This window comes from Peromyscus leucopus, chromosome 3, assembly GCF_004664715.2.
Source record: "Peromyscus leucopus breed LL Stock chromosome 3, UCI_PerLeu_2.1, whole genome shotgun sequence".
NCBI lineage: Eukaryota > Metazoa > Chordata > Mammalia > Rodentia > Cricetidae > Peromyscus > Peromyscus leucopus.
In genome coordinates this window covers 59,344,329-59,367,184 of record NC_051065.1, presented here as the reverse complement: position 1 = coordinate 59,367,184, position 22,856 = coordinate 59,344,329, and the positions used below count along the sequence as shown (strand labels likewise).

At 48.9% G+C, this 22,856-nt stretch overlaps 2 protein-coding genes across 2 annotated transcripts in view; one reads left to right on the top strand and one right to left on the bottom strand.

Annotated features, from left to right (window-relative positions):
- Snd1 (staphylococcal nuclease and tudor domain containing 1) overlaps positions 1–22,856 on the top strand; it is a 432,108-nt gene that overhangs the window by 363,988 nt on the left and 45,264 nt on the right. The gene's annotated exons all lie outside the window — the stretch shown is intronic.
- Lrrc4 (leucine rich repeat containing 4) lies at positions 6,088–10,398 on the bottom strand. The gene is made up of 2 exons (XM_028866231.2): positions 9,879–10,398; positions 6,088–9,702 (listed from the first exon to the last, which is right to left on the bottom strand). The coding sequence occupies exon 2, from the start codon at positions 9,600–9,602 to the stop codon at positions 7,641–7,643; it is 1,962 nt and encodes a 653-aa protein (XP_028722064.1). The 5' UTR covers positions 9,603–9,702; positions 9,879–10,398; the 3' UTR covers positions 6,088–7,640.

Sequence of the window (22,856 nt, the reverse complement as noted above, 5' to 3'; positions counted from 1 at the left end):
CAACAAAATTCTCAAATGAATTTGGAGGGTACTCTTGACTATGTTCACATTCCTGACTGTAGCCACACTCTGCTACAATGTCCATTGTCCTTGAGGTTAGCTACCCTTGATAAAAGCCCCTATGGTGTAAAGATGACATGGTTCTACCCAGAGTAGATATGTACTTGAACAAGGAGGAGGAAGAGAGATTAAAGGAAGAGGAGCTATATGGCTGACACGGGGGACTTAGATAAGAAGGACTTGTAACGGGACAACACTTGGATCTTGTTCTAATCATACTTCTCTGTAGCTTCAGAACCAATCTGACGTGCACACACCAGATGCAGATGTGCTTTGAGGTGATCAGTTGTCGTCTGAGTGCTTTGCCCTTGTTTTTAATAGGGGAGAAATGTCGTCTTCTTTTCCCTGGTCCCTCTAGCAGTCTTTTCCTTGTGTTTTTTCTTTTCCTCCTTCCTTTCATACTCCAGACTTGCCTCTCCCTGACCTTAAAGAGATGAATTGGAAGAATATGCTGTCATGTCAGAAGGAAGCCATTGTCAGTTCACACAGGCAGGCACTAATAGGATAAAGTATTATCCGACTTCATTTAAGTCCAGAAATTAAGTCTTCTTGGAATGGTAATAGATTATCACTTGTAGCCACTGTGGCTGCCAGGCTCCAGAAACAGGCTGCTAGTGTCTGAGACCTCAGCTCTCTATCTGAGCTATTATGAGAGATGCATTGAGCATTCCTCTAGTTAGGACCAGAGGCTGGCACTTGGTTCCTGGCTGGAACTGCCTATATAGGGAACTGTCTATAACTCATTCAGTTTACCTATTGGGGTAGGGGGACCCTGAGTTGGAGCAACTGTCTGAATGATATTAATGAACCCAAATGAGTGGGTAGATAAAGGAAGAAATCCAGACCTTGAAGACTGGGAAGAGGTAGTCTGAGGCCAGAAAACCAAACTTTGCCCAAGGAACAGTGTGTGAAAGCCTTTCTCCCTCTGCTTGCTGACTCACTGAGCAGGTCGAGTGACTTATCTAATGACTAAAATACCACCAGCTCAGAGACAGGGAAAACCAGAGTTGAGACCTTAAAGGAACTGTAACAGATAACACTGGAGAGGCAACAGCATGCCAACCACTAGCGGTAAGAAAGAGCCGTCATTCTTGGACGGAAGGATCACTCAGGATTTCCTAAGCTCTATCATAGCGATGAGTAGACTCAAATGGAGATAATGAAAGAAAACCTGATACAATAATTGAAGGGTGTCTTTCATAGTGGGTATATAAGAAGGTAGGTGGATACTAAAGAAATGAATGGATCAAGGACTCTTCTGTTACTATTGTATAATTTATATGACCATTAGTAACTTTGTTAGTACTATAACTGGATACACAGAATGAGTGAGTTGAAAGGCTGAGTCTCACTCTGGTCCAGCAGCCCTGACACCTGGTTCGAGAGTGGCCTCTCAACTCAGTGCTTCCCAGATACAGGTTCCAAACTCTCTGAGATGCTGCTGCCCTCTCAAGTGCTAACTTGCTTTGACAAGGCAGCTTCTCTAGTGTCTCTTCACAGGCCTAGGCCAACTCTGTGACTCACTACAGGTATTCATATGCACTGAACTCGGCCATCATAATCTCCATAGGACCTTCCCTTGTGGGTAAATAGTGAACTGTGCCCTCTACTTCTCCCTTGGTGAGTATACCTTACTATAAATGAGGAGGTGGAGTCATAGTAGACCAATAGAAAGCTGTCAGAGTCCAGATTAGGGTACCACCTGAAGACTGGCTTGTTTTCCCCATCAGTGGACAGCCTGCAGGAGAGGGAACAGGACTACTGTAGGTAGGTGTGGTTTGGCCCAAGTCCTGGCAGCAAAGTTGGCATGTACCAGTGAATAAAACCTATGATCATCCTTAAGTCTAATTCTAGCTCCTCATTAGGAAAGCAAAATGCATTGGTTTTTTAGCCTGCCTTGGAAAGCTGATCTCCCTGCTTTTCATCTCCTCTGTTCCATGCCATCAGTGCCACACTAACAGTCCTCTGCCATCCAGGGTCCAGCCAGCATCTTGCTTATTAAATCAAGGGAAAAAACAAAACAAAAACAAAAACAAAAACAAAAAAAAAACCTCCCTGGCTTTCATTCTTAACTGCATGCAGGCACTTGCCTGGGTGTCTTCTCCTTAGCTTCATTTTTCTCTCACTTGCTAAAATCATGGTGCTAGCCCCCTTTCGACAAGAGACCCAGTAGTTCTCTCTGTGCCAAGAGCCTTCTCCATTTGCTGCTTCTCCCTTCCCACCTCCAGGCCTGGTGAGGCTTCATAGTAAGGAAGTATTTTTAATCACTGACCTTGATAATATTGGTTCAGTTGCCCCCCAGTAGAGAACCACAGATAGATGAAGAGTCTAGGAAGCTTGCCATCTTGTTAAAGACCAAGATTTCCTAGGTAGAAACATCCTGTTCTGGCCCCCAGTTTTTAACATCACTATCAGCAGAAGTGCCTTTTCAAAAACATAATCCATTTCAGGACTAAGATAGTGTGTGGGCCAGCTGCAGAGTTACTTTAGTTACAGAACACAAGACAAGACAGGGTTTTCCTGGGAAACAAAGTATGGCCATCTTTCTACCATATTTGGGCTTATAGGTAACATTGTTTCCAACTTCTAGATAACCATCCTCTCTGGAATAGTGAGAGTAACATACTGTTCAAGAATAGGGTGGTGATGGGCACTGGTCTTTTGGGCTGTGAGGTTCTATTGTCAAATAACTGCCAGATATAAAGTGCCTACTGTGCAGCATCAGCCACCACGCCAAGTGTGAGATGTATGGTTTTCAATGCTTGCAGCAGCCTGTGAAGTAGTGAAGTGCCTACTGCTTAATATTGTCTTCACTTTACAGAGGAAGACACTAAGTACTTGCCTAAGTCAGAGCTAGAATTCAACCCCGATACTGGCTCCAGGGTCTGTTTGCAAACATCATGGTCTCCTCCCCCACCACCCCACCCAACCCGTGTGTGTGAGGGAGGCCTGGGGAGGATAACAATGGTAATGACCTACTTTTTTAACTCCTTAAGCCTGCTCAAGATACAGTTGACTTATTTTAAAGCAAAGATGGAAACAGTCCAGTACCCAAGCCATTCTTCCCCTGCAAAGGAAGGCGTGCTTTCTAAGTGGACGGAGACCAAAGGAGCCAAGCTGCCTTGCAGTTTCGCTGAGGCAGGGTTTAGAAATGGCATGAACGGTGCCTGCATTAGGGGATGGCATGGTGTGCTGAGTGCCAGCAGAGGAGATCAAATCAGACATATGTTTAGATATATAAATGTCCCCTCTCCTCTCTAAATTTAAGCCCTTGCTGCTTTAGTGCACAGAAGTGGTAGACCGTAAATTGTGAACTCTAACCTCCTGAGGTAAAAGCCTGGAGTAAGAAAGACCCACCTAACCCTCTTGCAGTTCCTAGTCATCGGCCACTGAAGGAAGCCAGAGGCTGTTGACTCCAGCCCTCTTGCCTGCCAACAATAGGAATTGTCTTGCAAGAGGAACTCTGCACGTTGTTCTACCCAGCATGTTGAGTTAAATAGCCACGATAAACTATTATCTCTAAGCCTTAGAGACTGCCTGCCTACCTTCACTGATAATGTGGTGCAGTATTATTGCACCAAAAGGTGGTAGGAAGTCCTGGAGTAGATTCTAGAAAAGGAAACTACGGTGTGACATTTAAAGAACTAAGGCTGGTGAACTAACAAGATGGTTCAGCTTCTCATTACCAAGCCTAATGGCCTGAGTTCTAGTCAGTCACACATAGTCCTCTGACAGCCACACATGTCCCCCCACCCCACTAAACAAAGAGATATGCACATTTTAAAGGAGCTAAAACTAGGTAGGTAGGTACAGTAGAGGAAGAAGAACTAAGATCCTGTTCTTCCATCCCAGTCTCATCATTGTTGAGCCAAATAGGCAGACCACTCCCTGTAGAGATTTTCTCTAACAGGAACTTTAAGACCTTGTCAATCATCTACATTGCAAAGCTTCCCAGTCCGTGGCTGGGAGGAAGCCAGGTTTCTCACTGGAAACACGCCATTGCCCCCCTGTCATCTTTCTCCTGTAGCTGCCACCCTTGTGGATTCTGCAGTCTCTCTCTGCCACTGTCCTGAGAGTCCAGCACAGACAGAGCTCCTGGTACCAGAATTGTGGTCGGGCCTTAGGCAGTAGCAAAGCTGGTTGGGATGGAGAGTAAACAGCTCTTTGTGGAAGAAGAAAACATGGAAGGATCTGTAGGAAGTCCCTCTTCAGCTGCTTATCAGCATAGAAAGAAACACATTCTTGATAGCCAATAAGAATCTCAAGGAGAAAACACATCTGGCTTGGGAGTCAGGAGACCCGGCATTAGTCCCACCTCTCCCACTGTCACCGTGACCTTGGATGTGTCTCTCCATTTCTGTGGAGCTCAGTTTCCCTGACCAGAAAATATTTTTTAAAATTAGACTAAGTAATTTTCATGACCTTAAGAATTCTATAATGAAAAGTCTGTAATTCCATATACTCAGCCACAGTCTTTCCTCTAATGTGTTGCTATAACTACCCCTGAAGAGCTACCAACCCACGTTCCATTCCCAGGTAACCAGCCTTCGAGCTTGGCCAGCCAGGCTTGAGAATGAGTCATTAACACAGCCTTAGAGCCTCACTTCAATGCTCCTGAGGCTCTTCTGACAAACTGTCCCAAGCGCCTGCTTAGAGGAGGCTCTACCCCAGCTGTATAGCAAAAGAGGGTTACTTCTCCAACTGCATAGCAGCGCCAGGCTAGAGGGCAGGCCACTGGGGAAAGAGCTGCCCTTGAAATGCCAAGGATACTTTTGCCTAGGGTTCCCCCTCTTACCTCCCACCCCCATCCCTTCGGGTTCCTTCCAGAAAGCAGTTCTCCCTCAGGTTCTAACACTGGACTATGCTCATCCCCAGGACACAGGCACTCCTCCTTAGGATTCCTCCCCTTTCTCTCTCTACCTCTATCCTCAGACCTTTGTTTACCCCAAGACCCTTCGTCACTGCAGTCACTGCGTGATTTCTGACTTTCCAGACAGCTGCAGGAGAAGGGGGTGTGAGGCAATCAGCGCCCCACCTTGTGGTGCTGAGGCAGCAATGTCGTTAGCACTTGCCTCAGAGTATATACCCAGGAAGCTGTTCTCAGCAGCCCCAGTTGTGTCGTGTGGCACTGGGGAACCAAATCGTTTCTGTGATTTTCATCTGATCCTAGCCAAGTCCCACCCTTTGCTCTGCTGCAGTTTTCTTTCTTTATTAGAGGCAGAGTGCTAAAAGGACAGAGAACCAACCGTTGTTGCCTGTACTGTAAGTGCATACCGGCGCGTGTTACCTTAGGCCCTGACAGCCAGAAACGGTCTGCATACCTAGGAAGATTCCAAATTGGCCATTTCTTAGCCAACTGCTGCAAAGTGCTACCTGCTTCTTTCCCTCCTGAGTGCCAGATAGATCACACCCACTCAGTCCTCATCCCTGCATGAGGATAAATATATGCTGAAGAGGGTCCTTGTTCATAGAACCTCCCTGGAAGTCATTGCTCTGTGAACCTTAAGAGCCAGACCCCCCCTCCTCCAAAGCACATCTGACTATTTAGCACTGGGGAAGCAGTACTGCCTGTGGGAATTTGCAGACAAACTACATTACTGCAGCCCTCTAAACCCAAGCCTCCCAGGGTCCTTGGGTTGAGCTGGGACTGCCTGACCATCAGGTTCTGCTGAAGTGGCGGTTCACTTCTGGCCAGGTCCCAGGAGCTGAGGCTGACCCATTTCCCCTGCTTTTACCAGGGCGTGGGGAATTTGGTTATATCCCCAACAAAGCCAGGGACTAACACACTTAGCTCGTGGAAGATGCACTGGAGTCGGGGTGCATTTATTTAAACTAAAGAAAGGTGGTTGACAGCTTTTAGCATTTTCCCACACTTTAAAAAAATGAACATTGTCTCCCCGCCCCCAACATCACACCTCTTCCCTCCTCCCAACCCCTTTATTTAAATATAAATGACTCGGCCAATGCTTATAAGACTGTAGAGGTTCAAGGTCTTCTTATTCAATTTAACCCTTTGGGGACATTGAATTAAAAATTGAACAATATTTATTAAAATACAAAAATACACTTTTCTCACATTACAATCAGTGTTCTTTTGTTGGCATTCCCCCCCACCCATACCACCCCCTTCAAATCTGAACCCTTTATTTCCTCTTAAAGCTAAAATAATAACTGAAAGTTACATCATTAAATGGACCAGAATAACAGATCTTGCCCCCTGCTTCCAGCTCTACTGGAGGTAGGCCTAGGGGAGGGAAGCTTCCCTCCATGGTGCCCCATTCAACAGGACTCCATGCAGAACTCATTTATGTGTGCCCGCTGGTCACTTTTGTTGTCACTGGATTTCACGTCTCTCCCCCCCTCCCCCAGAAACATCCTGCTTGGCAAAGGCGTCTTTAAGTTGAGCCTGAGCCCTTTTTAGCTCTCCTTTTTTCCTCTCTACTCATGTTCTGCCCCCACTCCATCACCACAACCAGTTGGCATCAGCTGTAATAATCCCTAATGAATCAGCATTTAGAATAGTCACCAAATCCCAAGCATGAGAAAAGCTTCCACTCCCCTAAGTTCCCCCCACTCCCAGCCTCTCCTCCTTCTCTACCTTAAAACAAACAAGATCTTTTTTGAAAAATCATAAAATGTCATTGTCTACAATCATTTGTCAGATACCCGGAACAACAACAGGTGGACCCGGCCCAATGCTAATTTATGGCCTCCTGTGAATCATTCCCTCTGCTGCTCTGCCTCCCTCCTTCCCCAGTGCCGCACCCCCTTCAGGCCACCTCCTCCCGGGAAACCCTGAATAGACACATGCCTTGCAGAGTGGGTTATGCCCGACTGCAAGAGTGTGGTGCAGTGTGAAAGCATTTGCCTGAGAGCTACACCAGCTCCCTTCCTCCTGAGCTGCCCTGTGGCGTTGTCAGAGGAGATACATGCAAGTCTTAGGGCACAGACCCGAAGGATTTGTGCACATGGACAGACAGACAGCCCCTTGAAGGATTCATTTGGATTTAGGTGGTTTTCCTACTTAAAACATATTTACAGATCTATCTTCCCCTTTGCCTCTGAAGGAAAAAAATTATTGCCTCTCAACATTTTGGCACAGTACAAATTTATGATGCTTTTTTAAATTTTTTTTAATAAGATAGATCTGTAAAGACGGCTCTCAGCTTAAGAAAGATGTCTGTAGAAATGGTATTCCTATATCCTGGGAAGCATCTTCTAAAAAATGACAGATGCAATCTGTCCTTCCTACCCTCAGCAGCCCACACCCTGCCTCTCTAGGGGTGTTGGTTGTTTGAGCTTGTCTTGTCTGAGCAGTTTCCACCTTACACCAGTTGACTTGAGGCTCCTACCCACAACATTGCCAAGAGTCCCTTCCCTCCCCCTTTAAATAGAACTTACAAGTTAGAAAATAGTTGTGTTTTGATTTTTTGTTTTTAAATTTTAATATAATCTTTTTTTAACCAGCCCATAGATTTAATATATAAGCATATACAAGAAAAAGTCTCTCCCCACTCTGTACAAAAGTTGCTCTTTTTGTGCATTCTATTGCATTTGATAAGTTTTTTGAGGGAGGGGAGTCATATTTGAGTTTCCTGTACCTTGTCCTTGGTATGGGTCTGAATTATATAAGGTTCAGAGATAGTGGTGACCGTGGGGTGCAGAGAGTTCCCCAGGCTGTTTTCTGTCCAGTGGGCCCCATGTGCTGGTTTGTAGGTGTTGTAGTTAATGTGGTCATGTATTGTGGGCAGCACTACTGCCCCCTCACCTGATACAGCCGACGGAGCTGCCGTTGCTGCAGATGCTGCTGCTGCTGCTGGGATGTCTTCATCCACCTGGATGATCTCTACTGTCCGGGCAGCTGTGACTGTACTCCGCTGCTGGTGCCGCTTGCGAAGTTTATAGAAGACAATCAACATGGCAGCAGCTAGGAGGGTCACGGCCACAAAGCAGCCAATGATGATCTTGGTGGTCTTCATGACTTCATCCAGGCTGGTCTGCATCTTGTCAGTGGTGTCTGTCGAGGGCACTGGCACCTGCTTGGGCACACGGGTGGTCTGAATGAGCACCGTGGTAGAGGTGGTATATGCCGGCTGGTAACCAGTGGATGTGGTGGGAACAGGCTTGTACTTTCGTGTTATGTCCTCAGGTGAGATCTCTGTGGTCTCCACTGTTACTGTGGTGAAGAAGCTGAAATTGGGGGTATTGAGCTCGGCCGAGCTCACATTGAGGTAGGCCGAGGCATTGGAGTTGCCTGCCACATTGGTCACCATGCATGTGTATACTCCAGTGTCTATGAGCAGCACACGAGAAAAGTTCAAGGTGCCATCATTAAGAACAGAGATCCGTGGGTGCCGGGAGGCGTGGCTGAGCACCGTCCCATTGGGCAGCAACCACTTCACAGAGGACATAGGGGGAGTCCGACACTTAAGTTCTGCCATCCGATCCTCAGAGATATTGAGGTCCCGGGGTGCATCCATGATGAAGGGGGCAGAGCACTGGAAGGAGGCCTGGTCCACCTCCACCAGGTAACGGCCTCGCATGTGCATGGGAGCATGACAGCGGCCACAGCAGGTGGAATTGGTGGGAATATACTCCCGAAGCCACCAAGCCAGCCACAGAATATCACAATCACAGTTCCAAGGATTGTGGTGTAGGTGCAACTCCACTAGGTATCTCAGGGGAGTGAAGAGGTCATGGGGCAAAGATGAAAGGTTATTGTGGGCCAGGTTGAGTTCCACGAGGGAGGCCAGCCCATCAAAAGCATTCCGCTCAATCAAGCTGACTTGTGAGTTCATCACCCACAGCTTCTTGAGGGAGCTAAGGCCATGGAAAGACCCAGGCCTGATCTCAGGAAAGTGGTTCCCTGACATCTCAAGCTCCTCCAGCCCCACTAGGGGTGTAAGATTGGGCATGTCCTTAATATTGCACATGCCCAAGTTCAGGTACTTGAGGTTGAACAGCCCCTCAAAAGCCCCCTCAGAGATATACTCCAGCTTTTTGAGCTCCCCCAAATCCAGACGCATGAGGGAGGGCACCCGGTTGAAGGCATAAGAAGGGATGCTTTCAATGGGGTTGTTGCGAAGCCAGAGCTCCCGCAGCTTGGACAGGTACTCAAAGGCCCCGCTGGGGATGACAGTCAGCCAGTTGTCAAACAGTTCCAGGGTGTTGAGACTGGCGAGGCCATTGAAGGCCCCCACCTCTATCTGCCTGATGGAGTTCCTGCCCAGCTGCAGGACCTCCAGGTGGTGGAGGTGCCTGAAGGTGTCGGCCTGAATCATCTGGATGTTGTTTTCCATGAGGTTGAGATACCGGGTGTTGGAAGGAATACCCTGCGGGACCTCAGAGAGTCCCCGGCGGGTGCACACCACCTTGCTGAACTGGTTACTGCAGGAACAGACGGAGGGGCAGTTCTGGGGCCCGGCTGAAGCGGCAGCAGCGATGGCCGCACACAGAATCCACACTCGCGCCGTGAGGTAGACGACGGGAAGCAGGACGGCATTCCAGGTGTGGTGCACAGTTACCTGCCACAAGAGCTTCATGGTGTGGCACGTTCATAATTCACCATCGCCTGGGATTTTGGCTTGGAAAAGAGAACCAGCCTTACCCCGGCTTAAGTGAGCTAGGAGCTCCTCTTTCCATCTGGAGAAGGAGGTGGGGAGGGGGCGATTAGAGAGGAGCAGGTCGGCCTAGAAAAATCCTGCCAAACTAGAGAGCGGGCCCCTCATCCACCAGCCCACCCCCAAGGCCAGCCCATAGAAAGCTAAGACTTTCTCTCCCACGTTGCAACCATCCCCACCCAATTCGCTGTCACCTACCTCGGAAGGAAAGCAGGAAAGAATTAGCGCCTTGTCCTTAAGCTTTCTCCACCGGAGCCGGGGACATCGTTCCCATTCTGACTTTAGTTTTAATTAACAAAGGGGGAAGTAGTGGGGGCAGGGAGGGCAGAGGGGAGGGGAGGGGAGGGGTGGGGGAGACAAAATGGCTTCTAGTAAATCCGGAGCCGGCGAAGCCGCGGAGTTGAGGCGCGCCAGGGAGAGCCAAGGCCCGGCGGGCTATGCAGGTGCATGCCCCCCCGAGAGCCCGAGGAGCGGCGCCACCAGCGCTTCCCTGCTTTGTCCTTGGACCCTGGCACCAGCTCGCTCCAGCCGCGGGGGAAGGCGCTTCATCGCCAAAGTGTGTCTCCGGCGCCCCCAGCCCTCTCCCTGGGCTGCCGCGGGGGATGAGGGTGCGGGGGCGCCCCGAAGCCGCCCAGGCCGCGCTCCCCGGCTGCTGCGCTGCTCTCCACTCCGCTTTCCCAGCGTCGGCCGCCGGAACTGGCGGCAGCTGATTGCAGTCGTGAGCTCGCGGGGCTGCGAGAGTTAAGAGGTGTTCGCTGCGCCTTCGCCCTCCCTAGGCACACACCCCCTTTCTCCTCGCCTCCTCTCGGAAGGGTTAAAAAGACAAAAACTGGGCTCAGTTCTCCAGTCCCGCCGTCTGCTGGCGCGAGGAACGGTAATCCGTCCAGCCCCGGAGGGGCAGCGGCGTGGACGTGGCGTCGGGACCCGGTCCGCGAGCGGAGGAGCGCGCAGCGCCTGTGGTCGCGCCCGCACCGCAGGCCCCTTCAGGGAGTCCGGGGGCGGGCGCGGGTCCGGCGGCGGCGGCCGCAGCCCCCGGCTACGCGCAAGCGCCCGCCGCCGCCCGCCACTGCTGGGCTCCCGGCGCGCCGCCGGCCCCGGCTTTGTGCGGAGAGTACGAGTTCGCCGCTGGGGCTCCGGGAGCCTTCAGCGGCCGAGCTGCCAGCGGACTGCTGCAGCGGCAGGAGCGCTGGGGACGGCGGCGTGAGCAGTGGGGGTCGCGGCTGCAGGAAACGCTCCGGAGCCCGTGACCATGGTTCCCGCTGGCTAGCGGCGGCGGCGGCGGCAGCACCGGGGCCCCTGCGCTCGGCTCCCACCGTCTCCTCGCGCCGGGCTCGCGGTGTTGCAGGCGGCAGCCACGCAGACTGCTCTCTCATCCTTTTGTCCTTCAGTCAGAACGTGAATGTACTGCTGACGCATACTGTTCTGGGGAGAAGATTAGCGTGATGCAGTGCTCTTATGTATTAACACCGCTCCCCCTCCGCCGCCTGCCCTCAAGGGGTTAACGCCGCGCCTTCCAGCGCGCGCCGGCCCGCGCCGCGCAGCCCCGAGTCGCGGAGGGCTGCCTGCCTTCCTGGCTTCTTCCTTCCCTCCCTCCCTTCCTCCTTCCTTCCTTTCTTCCTTCCTTCCTTCCTTCCTCCTTGCTCCCCACCCCCCTCCCCCCTCCCCGGCAGCTTCCTCCCCGCCCCCTCAAGACGATCGGAGCGGCCCGGGCGGGCGAGCGGGCGAGCGAGTCCGAGTGAGCGTCAAGTGAGGGGCTGCGCGCTAGTCGCAGGCGTTCGCAGCTATTTTGGTCAGGTCGGAGCGAGTGGCTGGATGGCCCCTGATAGACTGAAGCGGTGTGGGGCTGCAGCGGGAGACTGCGCGGCCCCCACCCGGCCCACCCAGCACCCTCCAGCCCTGGACTGCTTGGGCTCAGGGGCCCGGGTGCAGCGGCCCTCGGTGGGGCTGCAGCAGTTGGCCGATCTCCTACGAGCGCCCGCGTCATCCGCACCCCCGCTGAATGCTGACGGGGTGCCTGGCTGCGCGGCCAGGAGTTTGGATCTGCAGGACGGTGGGGACTCAGGGGCGGGCAGCCAAGACGCTAAGGCTGCCTTGAGTCAGAAGACCACGAGCCCAAGCTTCGCCTTGCTCTGTGCCTGTCCTTCCAGTCCTCTCCCTCCCCGGCTGTAACTGGGGCTTTAAATGATAGTTTTCTTAATGAGGGCTGTGGGGGCGGGAAACAGTGGAAAGAAAAACCAAATCGAAGGAGCTGAGGGAATGACAACCTGGGAAGGATTGAGGTGAGCTCCCAGAACCCATGGTGCAACCCACGGTTCATTCATGGAGCTGCAGCCTTGCCTCCCTGTCACCCCCTTTCCTTCCCCGGTATGCAGGGACCAGAAAGGTGTTTTATGTCTTCTGCCCCTTGAGCTGCACCAGCCCCTCTCTCTGGGACTCCCTGAGCACTGCAGCTTGCCACAGCAGTTTGCTGGGAAGGGAGTTCTGGCCCCCATACCTGCTTTGACAGGCTAATGTAAAAACGTAGGTCAGCATTTACTAACCCATTCCTCCCATAAAAGAACCTCCTTTCTCAGCCATGTGAGAGTGAAACAGTCTATTAGGTTAGCACTGTGATGTAGGTCCAGCAGAATAAGACGTTGGTTTACCATCCCCTCCTTCCAGGCTCATCTCTTGATAACAACCCCTTCCAGTCTGTTACCTAACAAGCATGCTTGTTTAACTCCATTGTTTCCAGGTGGGCTGTTGCTTAAGAATGAGGGATCCCAGGATTTCCCAACTTTCTGAACTCCAACACAGCCATAAACTCATTATTATCAGCTGCCCAAAAAATCTAAACCTTCAAGTCCTGGAGAGTTCCAGTGTGGGCAACTTAGTGTCCCCATCCTTCACCAAGACCTTATAGCTTACATTTGCTGTCAAGGAAAAACATAAACATAATATTTCTGAGCCCTTACTTTATGATTCATTTTATGAATGGGTAAAATGTGTCTGTGTGTCTGTGTCTGTGTCTGTGTGTGTGACACACACACACACACACACACACACACACACACACACACACACACACACACGGGGGTCACATTAAGTTGTAGCACCAGGACTTGAACCCTGGCAGGCCTCACACAGATTGATGTCAGGAACTTGGGTATGGAAATGATTCCTGAAAATATTGTTCCAGAGGAATGAAGTCAAATTTTACCCACCATTCTAAGAATTTGTGTGTCTGTTGTGGTGAAATCTTTCCCCAGTGTTGTCTCCATTTTCCAGGTGAAGGCACTTAGCTCAGGCAAACAGTAACTTGGTTATAGTCCTACTGCCAGATAGTGGCGGTCAGCTTTTCAAGTCTTCAATTCTGTCACTAGCACAACATCCACTGTATCCAGTGCACAGGCTAACGGCCGGGGGCAGGGTGGGGAGAGACTTAACATTCAGTGAAGGGTGTATTAGAAATCAGAAGAGTGTCCTGTAAACTTGTCTCGCTGGTGATGAGAGATCAAGAGGAGAAGTGAGAAGTTGAGGTGAGTCACCCTCATGCTCAGGTCTAGTTTCATTTGGCTCTGTTACAGTTCTTTCTCTTTTACCACATGGAGACAGGGTTTCATTTTAAAGCCCAGACTGGCCTTGAACTCATGGCAGTCCTTTGGCCTTGGCCTTTAAAGTGCTGGAATTACAGGCTTTGAGCCTCCAAGTGGCTCCAGTTCTTTGCACTCTTCATTAAAGCCCCATGTGTAAGCCTGGTACCACTGTCTTGTGGGCCCAGGAAATGTGAACCTGCAACACCAGGGATCTGTGGGGAAAGTTTCTTTCTTTGACACAGCTGCCCCTGAGCAGGGAGAGTGCTGAGATATTGGGGGAGGCAGAGGCATCAGCAGGGTCTGTGTGGCACAGTGGAGTATGGCGCCCCTCCTTCCTTGAGCAGAAGAGGGGCTGTGCCTGAACTAGTTTCCGGCCTGTGTAGACAAACTCAGCCCCATCTGTTCAGCTACAGTAGGGTAGGAGGGTGGGCTGAGTTGGATAAAAACCACTCCATAGGAATGAGCTTATCTCCCAGTGAATGTGGCTGCTGTGGATGAAGGCAAATGCTTCCAAATTCAGTGGAGCTCTACATGGGACTGCTTTGTCCTGGGTGGGCCAGCTGGGCCAGCAAAGTTCCTTGGACCTAGAGAGTAGACTGAGGAAGAGGCTGTGGCGCCTGCAGTGCACAGTCCTGGCCTAAAGCAGTCCTGCGGCCTCTAGATCAACTGAGTCCTCCCTGGGCTGTGTCGCCCCTCACAACTGGCAGTGCTGACTGGGGGAGAAGTACCACCAAGAAATTAGAGAAGGCAACTGGCACTTAAATAGGAGGGACACTGGGCTGGTCACGGTCAGTTTTCACACAGACACTGTGAAAAGAGTGCTGGAGAGAGTTCAAGAGGCTGGGAAAGGCCTGGGTCAGAAGCTCAGTTTGGAAGAATGGGCCTTGTACTGAGGTTGGGATACCTGAGTTCTGGTTGATTTGTTTTGTTTGTTGTTGTTTTTCCTGTTACTGTTAGACAAGATGAGTCGTAAGGTACATCTTGATTTCTTCATTTATGAAATCAAGGAAATGGACTAGAAAGTTCCTTTCAGTTCTCATAGTCCGTGGTTCTCACTCCTTTCTAGACAGGCGGCTTAGGAAAGGTTGATCCTTTGGGATTGGAACCCAGCCTCGGAGATGGGCCATGAAGTTGAGAGAATGAATGTTTCCTTCAGTTTCATCTAGACATCCACAGGACTGTAGCAGAGCTGGTCACTAAAAGGGCTCATAGATCACAGAATGTTCACTTTTAAAGACTCCTTAAGAGATGATCTTGCCTGGTGGTGGTGGTGATGCATGTCTTTAATCCCTGTGCTCAGGAGGCAGAGGCAGGTAGATCTCTGTGAGTTTGAGGCCACCCTGGTCTACAGAGCAAGTTCAAGGACAGCCAGGGTTGTTATACAAAGAAACCTTGTGTGTGGGGGGGATCATCTTTCTTGATTTGGCCTATCACTTTACTGATGTTAAGCTCAGAGAGGCACAATGACTTAACTAGTCATAACACCAGTTAATATCAAAATCTGTCCCTTCTGAGCTCAGTCAAGATGTGTGTGGCTTATTGGCCCTTAAACACTGGGCTTGAAGATATCACCAAATGCCTGCACTGTATTCTGTGTGAACAGACATGTTATATTTTGCTGGTTCGGGGAGAAGGACAGGGCTTTGATAGTGCTGGTATGCCATTCCAATAACTTGGATCTTGACTAAGAAGCCAAAGGACTAGTCACACAGGAACCCAGGACTGCCGGGCAGCCCTCCCTACTCTGATAATGCTGCTGTCCCTGAGGCATTATCCTAAGCAGCCACTAGATGTCACAATACCTCATAGGGTTTACCAGGAATAGCAGGCTACCATCTTGCTTCCAGTATGCCTTTGGGTCCCTTTGGAGAAGTCCAACAAGAACAGAATGAAAGTAAGCCGGCGGGGGGGCTTCAGAGACAGGAAGAAGGAAGGAAAAATAATATGAAAATTGTTCTCCGAAGAGACAAGGAAAGATCACCTCCTCCTGTCCCGTACAGTGAACACAAGGAACCTTGTACTTCTCATTCACTTCCTCTCATGTGCAAATACCTGTCTAGGATCACCTGGTCACGGAGGTTTCCGTCCATCGTAAAAGGAGGTTCATTTTTCTTGCTTGTGATCTCATAGTGACGCTATGCTGTCGCTGCTCACATTCATAAACAGAATGGCTTTTCTTCCTTGATTGGATGATTCGGGGCAACACAGATGCTCTGAAAGTTACTTGTTTTGCCTAGCGCCCCAGATTCCACTGTTGTTTTCTCTAAAATCTCTGCTCTTTTAAAGAAGGTCGAGGCGGGGGGTTAACACTAAAGAAGAAAGGAAGGAAGCGGGCTAGGAACATAGCTTGGTGGTGGACCTCCAGCTTGGCATGCTCAATCAGTGCCTTGGGTTCCGTCCCCAGTATCGAAGGTGGCAGGGCTTGGGGACTCTCCATGGAGCCTATCAAGAGCAATTTTCTAAAGCTTCAACTGAAATAAGACAAAATGGCTAAAAACATTTACAAAGAACTGGCCTTGCGAAGTAGCTCGGACCTACCTGGCATCAACAATAGCTCTGGCTTCCCTCCGCAGCACTGCACTAACTGGGTAGGATGGAGCACATCTATAACCCAGCATCCAGAAGGTAAAGGCAGGAGGATCCGGAGTTTAGGTCATCCTCCGCTACATAGCAAGTTTGAGGCCAGCCTGGGGTATATGAGGTGCTGTCTCAAAGGGAATGGGGATTACAAGGAGCTATACAAAGGCCTCTTTTTCTGCTGAGACTAGTTTCCCAGACTGGTGGCTTCTTTGTGGGTAGGCTCCCAAACTGTAGTGAAGAGACAGCCTCCTGACTGCTAGCTGCTGCCTCTCCCTTTCTTGGGAAAATGAGCTTAGGTGTCATTCTTGCCAGAGCCACATATGTGGGCCAGCACTCCAGAGGGTCATGTGGAGCACCTGTAAACATCCCTCCCCCTTTGCAGGTGTGCTGGCCCATCCAGGCCCCAGGGGTTTACCATCTTTAATTAGCCATATCAGCAATAATAATTTAGTAACGTTTTCTGGGTGTATAGGTACATATGCTGTTAACACATACAGCTCTGTGAGCAAAATCCATCAGATTTCCCCATTTGTTGGGTAGATTTAAGTTTTGTTTTGGTTACTGAAGTAAAGAGTGACTTAATTTCTGTGGCTGCCATAACACATTTCCACCTAGTCAATGACTTCAAACAACAAATTCTCTTGGAGATCTAGAAGTTCAAAATCTAACATGGCTTTGTTCCTTCAAGAACCTTGACTGGTCTGGACCTCTGGAGACATCCCTTGCCTTGTCAGGGTATCACTCTGGCTCTGCCTCCATGATCACAGTGTCTCACTTTCTTCTCTTCCCTGACTGTAATTTAGACATTTCTAGTTGGATTTAGGGACCACCAGGATAATCATGTACCCCAGGTACAAACTAGATCATGAATTAGGGGTCCACACCTACAATCAATTGCTTCGCAGATGCACATGTGATGTGTCTGTTAAAGTCATGCATATACCCAAACTGCATTATACAAAATACATTACATGCTCTGTGTGTGTGTGTCTGTCTGTCTGTCTATCTTTGTCTGTGTATATCTGTGTATTCTCATCTATCTAGCAAGCATTAGAACACAGTGGTAGCTATGAAGTATCTCTGGAGTCAGACAAACTTGAACTCAAATCTAGATCTGCTTCTTACTACATATATGTAATTCTTTATAAAAGCCTCAGATTTTTCAAGTGTAAAGTAGTTAACTTATTCTGTCATATTGGGCTGCAAACAAATTTCGAAATCCATAGCTGGTCTCAGTAAATTGTAATAATATCTCTTGTTTTTAATATGGGAGCTAGTATAGAAAAGAATTGTTTTGTCTAAGTTTTGAGTGAATTCTCTTTCTGTTATCTTTTTATTATTTAGGATCACTTGCTCTTGGCATTGCTCCTAATTTAGAACTTCTAATTCTTCATTCATGGTACAAAGTGGTTTTTACTACTTCAAATAGTTAATACTGTTTTGAGATCTGATTTCACTATATAGCCCTGACTGGCCTAGAATTCACTATGTAGACCAGGCTGGCCTCAAACTCCCAAAGATCTGCCTGCCTCTGTCTCAGCAGGTGCTACCACACCTAGCAGTTAATACTTTTTAAAAAAATTTTTAGTTAATTTTAGACTTTGAGACAGATCCCAAATATTACCAAGTTATCATGTACTCTGCTTAGCTTACCAGTGTATCAGCATCTCACGTGACCACAGAACTTAGATTCAGAATTGCTGAAGTAATCTCTGCTAGGCATGGGTTACCATGCCATTTATAATCTATTCTCCATAGCAACTAAAGTGATCTTGGTGACATTACATCAGATTATGTTATTGATTTATTTAACATGTTCCTTTTGCCTCATAAATTGAATAGCAACCAAACTGCTTAGCACAGCTCCTCAGCCTTCATCCTTTCCCTTCAACCTCTGCGCTGACATTTTGTTAAACTCCTCCAGACTCTCAGCATAACAGTTACACTGGTAGTCATCTGCTGGAACATTCTTAACTTGATTCTCTCCTTCGGGATTTTGCTATGTCCTCAACCTAGGTTGTTCTTCCCCACACCCTTAGGCTAGCTTCTTGAGCTGGTCTCCCAACAGAGACTTAAAGTGACCTACCAGGCTTAATCACATTAACCAGTTTCATCAACTTTATACCATGTTCAGAAGTGATCTTGTTTGTATATTCGTTAGTGTGTTCATTGCACACCCTCATAGAAGCACAATATTGGTCCTTCTTTCTCGGTCTCATCCCTTTATCACAGTAGTGAATAATTATCTCAGAACAAGAAGTCTGGGTCCATGAGAAAGAGCTCAGACCCCTCCCCCAATGGATATCATTAGTCCTAACTCTGCTCCATTATCTGAAAAAGTAAATGAAAATTTGTCAGCTTTGTTTTTATAATGCAAGAAAAATTAAAGAGGATCCTGGTCATCTCAAGATTTCTCCAGTTATCCATTTTGACTTTACTAGCTCCTGCTGATAGATTTCTAAGACGCTTTTCTGGAGGCAACACAAAGACACGCAGGTTCCTGGCACCTGTGACTGCATGAGGAGTGAGCTGAAGGATGGACACGGGTGTAGACACATCTGCACTCACATCTGCATGTGCCTGTCATTTCAGTTCTGCTAAAGTGCGTTTTCTGCTGGGGAGTGAGGGCTGTTGAGCCTGAAATAGAGAACACCAGGACAGTGAGATCAAATGCTTTGAAAGTGGCTGTGCCAACACTTTTTGCTAATTAAAGAATGTTAGGACAATCACCACTAGCAGCAGTAAAGGGCGCCCCATTACTTCCCTCTATGGCGAGTTGGGTAAATTTAAAGGCGGCTATAAATACCCCACTGAGCTCCTGAGCTTAAGCACAGTTGGGACTGGGTGAAGAGTCCTCGCTTCTGTCTCCTTCCGTCCCTCTGTCCCTTCTCTCATAGCTGTCAGTCCCTAAATTTTGTGTGACAACAGAATCAACAACAGTTCCATCACCAGACTCCTCATTTAACTTAAAACACTCCAGAGGAGGTACCAAACAACTGAGTGTCAGCCTGACTGGGAGCCCAGACCCCAGGGCCCTGGTCCTTCTGTGTTGTCTGTGACTCTTTTTTGTCTTTTGCCCAGAGGGGAGATGTTTTGTCCTGTTCCCTCCACCATGGGTGTTTTTAAGGCAAACAAAGTCACTAGACATAAGGCCACTCTCCCAGGAATATTCTAGGAGCCCTTACTGAGAATTCAGTATTTAGAATGTGTGAGTAAGTGGGAACATAATTTCTACATTCAGTCTCTGCAATCTTGGGCTAATTTTAAGAGGTCTGATCAAATTTGGAACTTGCCTGTTTTTACTCTCGTCAGCTTGGCCGGCTGGATCCTTGTGTGGTTTCCTGAGGTTCTTCCTCACCTACAAGTCATTTCTACCCCTTCAGGTTAGGAAGCAGCGCCAGGTTGCTGCTCCCTTCTGCCTGCCAACCTCCTTGATGTGTTTGCTTTCTTTGTAGAGATCATCATTTCTGGCCATCAAGCTGCTTTATATAATTTATCAATTGGTTTTAGTCCTACACTGCCAGCTTTTGCTGTGGCTAGGATTTTCCTAATTCCAAATGGTAGAACTTCAGTTTGTCATTCTGTATTCGACTTAGCAACTTGGGTTCCTCTACCATGCATTCATTGGCCCATCGTAAAGACTTGAGGGAGAGAATCAAATACATACACTTTGGGGCTAAAGTGATCTCCGTCTCTGTGGTGACCACCCTCACTGCGTCACTGGTGCTAAGCGGGGAAGGGGGTGCGGCACTAGGAATGCCAGAACCAGCCACACCACTGGCTTCCCCGTGAGTCATCAAATGAGCTATGGGTGGGTTGGCTGGCACCCAGGTTCCTGGATGCTGCATCCTTTTTCTTATGATAGGAGCTTCTGGGGGAGTTGGAGTTACTTGGCATTCAGCCTGCTCTCAGTCCACACATTCACAATGCGGCTTCCACCTGCAAACACTGCCAGCGGGACTTGCCTCTATGTTTAGAGGCCGTGGGTGTTGATGGGTGTTGTGGGTGCTGATGTTGAACTAATGTTGAGCTGGGGTCCTCAGCTCCTCATTCATGCTGAGACAGGTTAGAGTGCCGATTGGTTAGCTGGTTTGCCCATATATGTGTTTTCTCCTATTTACTTACTGCCTCTTACCACAATTTCTGGATTTGACCAGAGCCAATAGGTAGATTTATTTCTTCTTAATTGAGGCTAGCATGACTCTTGAAATTTATTCTCTCCCACCCCCAGAATAGTATTCCCACCATAAATCCTCATCTTTCAATTTTTGTGTCACTACCAGCCAAAGGTGTTATAAGTGAGAAGCACATAGGAACATTTTGTCTTGGGCTATTTACAATTTTCTGTAAAGGACACCAGACTGAGGTGGTTCTGTTTCTAGTGAGCAGACTGAAGTCCCAGTTCTACAGCTCCTAGTTGAGGGAGCCTGGCTGGAGGAGCCTCTTTCTGTGCCTTGCCTCCTTCTTGGTAACTGTGGCTAGTTTGTGTGGCAGACCAGTGAGACTGCTTGATTGGTATTCTGTGCACAGGCACTGAAAAAAGCCCAGGAGGAATTCTGCCAGCCAATAACTCTGAAAGGGCTCTTTGTGCAAATGAGCAGCGTGTGAGCTGGACAGGGGCCTCTTCCTCCCCCGCCAGTGTTCTCTCTGGCCAGGCAACTTGGTGGTGCTTTGGCGCTGGCATAGAGCACTTGGGGATCCCTCCCCAAAGAGAGACCATCTTGGGATCCCAGACACAGAGCAACTAGAGCCCTGTCCTTCCTGCCCGGGTCCTGGCAGTCTGCCTCTAAGTGCCAGTTAGTGGGATCTATTCAGGGCTTTGTCTACATAGAGGAGGGTCAGGAAGTAAAGAAAGGAGGTAAATGTGAACAGACCAACCACCAGCAAAGTAGGGACATTTTTCGCTTCTCTCTGTGGTGGGATCCCTAGAGCCCTGAGGGGGGTGGAGCCGCACTGCGCATGAGCTTCCTTCTGTGCTGGCCCATCACTTTCCTCCAGCAGGACCCGAGCCATTTGATTTCCTAATCAACTAAAGCTGCCTGAAAAAGGAAAGAAATAAGACCCTTTGTGCCTGCATAGCTGACAGCTGCAGAGTAAGACTCCATCAGTCTAATACCAAGAAGCACCCTGGTGCTGTAGAAGCTAAGCACAGGCAGGCCACAGACACCAATGACTACCCAGCCCCATGCTTAATGCCTCTTAGAGAGTTGGCTCCTACCACTGCCGTCCCCACCTGACACTGTCTCTTCTCAGATGTTCTTTGTTATTAATGAGTTTTCTAAACACATAAGCTTGACTCACTTGCTTTTGTGAACGAGACCATTCTCATTAAGTACTGTTTTCTAGGAAGGAAAAGAATTGAATGGGTGTTGAAGGATATTCTGCAGTCTCACGATCACATTAGCCTGGAAGACAAGAGGGCTGACCAGTGAGGGGTGGTTCTGAGTGGGTCTCCTGCAGGTCTCTCAACTCCCTCTCCATCTGATCTCTTCCTGAGACAGCCACAGAAGGTGGCTTCATTTTGTCTGCTCAGGGGGCCCAGCTCGGAACTGACGCCCTCTGTCTCTGAACCCCCACTTCACATTACTGGTTTTTTCATACAAGCCTCACTTTTCAAAATGTGCTACTTCTGTATATCTCATTTCCCTTAGGTATTTTGAATGTGTTGCTCAAGGGCCCAGGCTAAAAATAGGTGAGCTGGAGCGACGGGTGCTGGAGCGATGGGTGGTAGAGCAATGGGTGGTTCCATGGATAAAGTGATTACTGTGCAAACATAACAACCCAAGATTGAGTCCCCGGAATTCACATAAAACCTGGATAGAAATGGTGACCTGTCTCTGATCTCAATGTGGAAAGCAAAGAAAATCCCCTGAGCATGCTGGCTAGCCAGACTGGCCGGATTGGTGAGCTACAGGCTCACTGGGAGACATTGTCTCAACATAGAGGTAGGGAACAATCGAGGAAGATAACTAATGTCAACCCTGGGTTTTCACATGTACCCACAGAGAAGAGCACACATACACACAACCCACATGCAAAAAAACAGAAAAAAGAAAAAAAAGACTCATAGTTCATCTTAAGCAATGCCACACTATCAGTAGAATGAAATAGGACAATGTCATAAGACAAGTTTCTCCTTTTCTACCAGATCAAATGCCCTTATTTTTTTCTTGAAGCCACCAAGAGAGGGGTTGGGTAGAGCAGAGTAGAGGGGGAACATCTACAGGCTCGAGGTGGAGGCAGGTGGGAAATCCAAGGAGAGAGACAGGAAAGAGAAAGGTGGAGTCTGGAGAGAGATGCCAGCCTGACGCCCAAGGAACAACATACCAACAGACCAGTAAGCCACAGACCACGTGGCAAAACATAGATTAATAGAAATGAGTTAATTTAAGATATAAGAGCTAGCTAGCAAAAGGCCTGCCATAAACCATATAGTTTGTAAATAATATTAAGCCTCTGAGTGATTATTTTATAAGCATCTGCGATACCATGTAGCTGGGCGGGACCAGAGAAGACTTGCGGCTATAGGTGGGCTGTCTTAGGACAAAAGCTAGCAGAGTAGGGCTCCTCGGCTTGTGCTTCTCTCTCCTGAGCAGTGTCTGCTCCCAGAAAGGAGCAAAGATGTTGTCGCCCTCATCAAAGCCCCTCCTGGACTGTTGCTTTCACATCAAGATACTTGGAGGAGAAAACCCAAGAAAATGTTCCCATTTGCCTGAAGGAAATAGCTTGTCCAGACACAGCTCCTGTCTTAAGTAGGGCCACTAACATTTAAGATTCGTATGTTCCCGTGTCTCTGCCCCATGTGGTCGGGCAGCTTTGCAGCCTGGGCAAGCACAGAAAGAAAAATGTATTCAGGCCCATCCACTCTGGGGCAGGCAGCTCCTAGAGAAGCAGACTTTGTAAAATATGCCAGCCTACTGCTTCCCAAAGGCCTTTGTCCCTGGACTAGGTCAGGTGGGCAGCAAATCTGAAACCAGTGCCTTGAAAGCTTTTTTCTGCAGAGTGTTCTGCATGGGCCCCA

Bases quoted from the DNA above. Each gene is read 5' to 3' on its own strand.
- Lrrc4 (XM_028866231.2), bottom strand. From the start codon at position 9,602: ATGAAGCTCTTGTGGCAGGTAACTGTGCACCACACCTGGAATGCCGTC.